General features: G+C 42.7%; 1 protein-coding gene across 1 annotated transcript in view; it reads right to left on the bottom strand.

Moving 5' to 3' along the window:
* Positions 1 to 718: 718 nt before the first annotated feature.
* Positions 719 to 6,565, bottom strand: part of LOC143020233 (juvenile hormone esterase-like) — a 16,729-nt gene continuing 10,882 nt past the window's right edge. The window contains exons 7-9 of the mRNA XM_076176398.1: positions 5,968 to 6,066; positions 5,635 to 5,844; positions 719 to 825 (exon numbers count right to left, since the gene is read on the bottom strand). Of these exons, the coding sequence (XP_076032513.1) occupies positions 719 to 825; positions 5,635 to 5,844; positions 5,968 to 6,066 (416 nt within the window). The remainder of the gene's footprint in view (positions 826 to 5,634; positions 5,845 to 5,967; positions 6,067 to 6,565) is intronic.

Raw genomic sequence — 6,565 nt, 5'->3', positions numbered from 1 at the left:
GTTTTTATGCCTTTCCCTTTTTGGCTACCTCCCTTGGAAGGGGGAAAAAGCCTTGGTATATGTATGTATGTATGTACTTATCAAACTAATCTTCAACGCATAATTACCTCTCAAAAAAAGGCACTGCGTATAATCTGCAATGTAGGTCGTTTAGAACATACAAATAATTTATTTAAAAAACTAAATCTACTTGTAGTATAGTGTACTGGGCATAGGACTAATGTGAACTTGTGCAAGGGTGGTATACTGCGTGCCCGACTCGCAGACGCCTCCCACTACAAGGACCCCTTTCATACTTTATACAAAGCCCCCCTGTATGTATGCGCGCCTACGGCGCCCATTGCCTTCGCCCACGGGCCAGGGCTGCCATTCACGGAATTTCCCTTGCTATCCACGGATGAACCTGACGAGTGATGACGTACACGGATAAACTGTGACGTCACGATTCCCTGCACGGAAAACACGGAAATTATTTATATTTTGCAATTCAACGAGTTGTACGTGATTTCAAGTTTGTAAATATTGTTTAACTTGTTTTATTATATGTTAGGTTCACATTTGAGCATTATAACAAAATGAATTGACGTTGATTTAGTTAACTTCGCGGCTGATATGAACTCACTGGTTCAGTCTGTCACTAATTCTTCATTTGGTAAGTCTAGTTTTATGGCATTTAGACGGTGTTTGTAGATTTAAACGGACATTACACCAAATATACTTAGGTCATGCGGTTGGTAACCTGTTCACTTCTAACAAAGATATAGTCAATAATCCCCAACTTCGGTGTAATGTGCGTACTACATGCCAGCAGTTTCTCATAATTCTCTGTGTTCAAATAAGAAAAAAACGATTTGATTTGCGTAACAAACTTTGGTACACGGCCTCCTTCATTGCTCAAGATGAATTCTTAGATCCTAAATCCAGATCTGCCGTTCCCTCTTTTGGAAACATTATTACAATGATCCTGAGGCTATCTAGTTGTGACCCTCAAGTGATTGATAATGAGTGGAGGAGCCTTGATTGTATTAAAATCCCTGATGAGATCAGAAACTCGAGATCTGATATTGTGAGTTTTTATTTGAAATTAAAATCATATGTCCACTGTGACGATAAAAACAAATTTGGGAACATTGCCACATTAGCTCTATACATTCTCTCCTTACCAACCTTTAATGCTGATGCTGAGAGAACATTTTCCAAGCTGAATAATGTAATAACGAAAACCAGAAACTCCCTCTCATGTCAGTCAATCTCTTCATTGATATATATTTCAGAGGAAGTAAATATGATGGGTGGCTGTTATAAGTATAAGCCATCAGGCTTTCTGTTAGAAATTGTAAAATAACTATGTTGTAATTTTGTACTTTTAAATGTTGTTATCATAGGCCTGTTGTTATAAACTTGTATGGTTAATTCCTATTGTTATAAACTTGTATGGTTAATTCCTATTGTTATAAACTTGTATGGTTAATTCCTATTGTTATAAACTTGTATGGTTAATTTTGGGGTAGAATTACAATGTACTCATTAAAATGCGTTATGAGATAATGAACTACTTCTATTGTATATCCACGAAACTATCAAATATGTTATTATAAACAACACCGTAAACAATCACGTTAATTCCTCTGCATTTAAGATATCCAACATTTCCTTAGTTACCCATGCAAACTGACAAAGAAAATGCATGACGTCTACGGTCCTGGAGCTGCAACGTCTACGTCGTGGGACCACCCCCCAACCCCAAGAGTTGGGGGCCAATCAGCAGCAACCACCCCTGGCCATCAGCTCTACGCAGATGGCACCGATCCCCAAGGAGGAGCTACGCCTACCTGGGGGAGTACCACAATCCTTTTTTTCCAACACACAATGTTACGTTTTTTCTGCACTGAGGGATGATTTTCCGGCGATCACCCCTCTTCTTCTACTTTTAGCCGGAGATGTAGAGAGCAATCCTGGGCCCACCACAAAATACACATGCCCAACATGCTCTAAACCCATTACTTCGAGCAGACAGACAAAGGGCTCAGTTCAGTGCAATATGTGCAAAAACTGGGCCCACCTCACTTGTACAACACTTGCTGACACAAACCAATACACAAACACTTGGACATGTTCTACCTGCCCTCCAGTAACCCCACTCCCACCTCCCCAACCACAGCCAACACCCTTACCCACTCCCAATTTCCCTTTGCCCTTACCCCCGATTAGTCTTCCCCTTCCTTTGTCCCCGATCTCTCCTTTTCCCCCCTCTGACCCAGATCCTACACCTTCCCCACTACCACCCCAACCTCAACCCCAAACGGCAACATACAACACATACAAAACACACAACATCAACATATTACAACACAACATTGACGGTATTAACACTAAAAAACATACTTGAACACTTTCTTAAACAACACAACATACACATTGCGATTTTACAAGAAACAAAACTAAGACACTCACACAAAACACCATCATTTCATAATTACACCACCATCAGACAAGACCGGACTGACGGCAATGGCGGTGGACTCATCACCCTGATCCACCACTCCATCTGTTTTGTGGACACAAGTGCCACAACCAAAATTCTCCTCCCTACCACAGATAACACAACAGAAACCCAATCCATTCGTATCCGCACAGGCAACAATTCAACACTGACAATAGTTAACATGTACATTCCCCCCCAATCATCCCCCACAGTTCCAAACACCTTCAGACCTCAACTTAGCCAACTAACCTCAATCCCCAACCTGATCATGGGTGGTGACTTCAACGCCAAGTCGTCTGCCTGGTATGTCGACAACCCTGACACAGACAGAGGGCTTGATATACAGACTCAATTCGACTCATTGACTATCATGAACAACACGCATAATCATACACATATCCCATACCAAGCCCTCGACACTCCCTCCTCTCCTGATATCACCTTTTGCTCCCCCTGCCTAACCCCAACAACATCATGGAGAGTGGTCGGAACCCTTGGCTCTGACCACCTTCCAATCATCATCACCACCAAAACAAGATGCACCCCAGCTGGCCACAGACACACTTACACCAATTACAAGAGAGCTAACTGGGAAGCCTTTACTGAAGAGACAGAACAACATTTTGAAACACATAACAGTACACCAATCACAAACATAAACAATGCTGTGCACGCTTTTAATACAATCATACAAAACGCAGACAAGAGATACATCCCTAGAGGCAACAGAAAATCACACAACCCCAACTTCACACCAGAAATCCAAGGCCTCATCGGACAACGTGACACACTTAAACACGATACCCCCACACCTATCCCTCAAAACATAGCAGACCAAATACAAACACTAAACACTGTGATTGCCAATAAAATACATGAACAAAAAACACAAAATTGGCAAAACTTTATCAATACACTTGATCACAAAACAAACACCAGCAAATTGTACAAAACACTCAACAGCATCACACTATCCAACACTAACACTACACGCTCTCACGCAGCAATAATCACAACAACAGATAATCTACCCTCAAACAGACAACAAGCAAACGCACTCATACGTCATTTTGCACAGACGAGCCATCTTACATCTCACCCTGACGACCGACGCACCATTCGACGTAAGAAAGACTTCCCCACAGACTCAGACTATGCACCCTTCATAGACAGTCAGACAAAACTCATAATGCATAATCTCAAGCACTCATCTGCCTGTGGCCCTGATAACATAAGCAACATCCACCTAAAACACATTGGACCACAAGGTATACACGCACTCACAAACATTGCAAACTACAGCTATTCACACAACACTATACCCGACATCTGGAAGCATGGTAAAATAATCACCATTCCAAAACCGAACAAAGACCCAACAATCCCAACATCGCACCGCCCAATCACACTTCTCTGCACCCCCTCTAAAGTCATTGAACGCCTAATACTTAAACTTGTCACACCATATATTCCCCTTGCTGACTCACAACACGGTTTTAGGCCACTACACTCCACAAACACTCTTCTGACAAACCTCACACAAAGAATTTTAGATGGCATCAATTTAGATAGGCCCCACCACAGAACACTTCTTATAACATTGGACATTAGTAAAGCTTTTGATGCTATCCCCCGCCACAACCTAACAAATAAAATATATAACACAGACATGCACAATAACACCAAAAGATGGTTGGCCAATTATCTGGCAGGCAGGAATGCTCATGTGTCATATAATGGCCAATCATCGCACATAAGAAACATTAAGAACGGAGTACCACAGGGCTCAGTTCTATCCCCCACATTATTTAATCTATACATGCATGACTTACCCACACCAGACACCTCAGAAATACAAATCTCTTCCTACGCAGACGACATAACAATCACATGCACACATCGTAACACAGACAAAGCTGCAGAAATAATCCAGCCTTACCTTGACACACTCAACACATGGTTCATCACAAACAGATTCAAAATAGCTCCAACCAAATCTACAGCAACACTTCTCACCAACTGGACAAAAGAACACAAATACATACCTCATCTCTACATCAACAACACTCTAATACCACACACAAACACACCGAAAATTCTTGGTGTAACATACGATACATCCATGTCTTTCAAACAACACCTCACAAACATAAAAAACAAATGCACACCTAGACTTAACGCACTTAAGTCAATCACTGGAACAACATTTGGACAAAACAAAGAAACTAATATAACAATATACAAACAATGCATACGCTCAGTGATGAATTATGCGAGTCCTGCATGGGCTCCTAATCTCAGTGAGACACACCACAACACCCTTCAAATCATACAAAACAAAGCCCTAAAAACAATTACAGGCTGCACAAATACAACACCTACAGACCATTTACACCATGAAACAAAAGTCCTCAAAGTCAAGGACCACCTCGACATGAGAGGCACACAAACACTTGCTGCAGCCACCACAAACACATCACACCCGCTACACTACATAGCAGAACACCCACACACACCAAGAAACATTAAAACTACACCCAAAGGCCTTTATTACGCACAGATACTCTCTTCTCTTCCTCCACAACCACCAAATACCAGCCTCCGGAAACATATTCATAATCATATCACTCACCGCTCCATTAACACACTGAAAGACAACACACTGCTGCATGCTAGACCCCCTGATATCCACCCTTCTGAATCCTCTCTCCCACGAAAGGACAGAGTCCACTTGGCCAGACTGCGATGCGGTCACCACCCAGCACTTCTAAGCTACCAGAAGAGGCTGGATGACCGTGTTGTGAACAGCTGCCCAGGATGTAACACTTCACCCCATACCATACAACACATAATGGAAGACTGCATTATACACAATCATGCACGCAAACAACACAACATACACTCTATAAAGGATTTGTGGGAAAACCCAGTTTCGGCTGTGGCCTTCCTTGTGGAGACGGGACTGCTCGGACAGACAGTCTAGGGAACGACAACAACAACAACAACTGTGCACTGAGTGGTCCGACAACTTGACCAATCAGAGCAAAGCACGGATAGTCAAAACACGGAATTCTGGCAGCCCTGCCACGGGCAGTTGCTCTGTAGATTCCTTGGGCACTAGACGTGCCCCCTCTGTACGCATAACCTACCGATCAATAAACCCCCGAACCACACAACTTGTTTCACTGCTGCCCTTGCAACATGCTTGCGAAGATGGCGCAGTGAGTAGGATCTTGCAATTGTAAGCAACCTTGCACTTTGCAGCGGTTCGGTAATCGGCGGGGCACAAGTGAACGAGTGCCAATACGTGACAATACGCGATCCGGTGGTGCTAACGTGAACGTGGCGTTGCAGGAACCCTGCAATAGTGTGCACGTCGAACCGTGCAGTATCGTGCAGTTCAGTTCAGTAGTGGAACTCTATCGCGCGACGCACTTCGGCGGACCCGTGGAGGACGTGCCCTCTCTGTACGCATAACCTACCGATCAATAAACCCCCGAACCACACAACTTGTTTCACTGCTGCCCTTGCAACATGCTTGCGAAGACTACTGAAATTCAAGGACTTAATAAAGTACAAAACTGCCATTGTTATGCACCAAATCTACAATAAACAAATGAATCAAAACATATTGAAATTTTACTCAACTTACGAAACTCGCTATGCGACTAGGCATACAAACGACTTCTTTAAAACTCAATACAGAACAACCAAAAAAGGCCAATGCTTATCTATTATAGGTGTTAACACATGGAATAAACTTGAAAAGGAATTACCTAAGACAAAATGTTTATCAACATTCAAACGATATTTAAAAGAGTCTTTAATCTATAAGTATTAGTATATTGAACATTTCAGGTCCATTTCATGATTGTATTCATGGAGAAACTGTCATGTACCGCCCAAGTCTGCCGCTTTTTTTTTTTTTTTTTTTTTTTTTTTTTTTTTTTTTCCCTGCAGGTGACGGTGACCCGGATCCGCGCAGTAAGCAATTATCGTCCCGTCATCAATCGACCTGACCTCTCACCTCTCACCTGACCCCCACAAGATGCGATGCTCGCACGTGACCCCGATTCCTAC

Source organism: Oratosquilla oratoria, chromosome 39, assembly GCF_046742065.1.
Source record: "Oratosquilla oratoria isolate Oo_2021 chromosome 39, ASM4674206v1, whole genome shotgun sequence".
Classification (NCBI taxonomy): Eukaryota; Metazoa; Arthropoda; class Malacostraca; order Stomatopoda; family Squillidae; genus Oratosquilla; species Oratosquilla oratoria.
The sequence above is the reverse complement of the archived record's forward strand: the minus strand, read 5'-3'. Positions and strand labels throughout refer to the sequence as shown.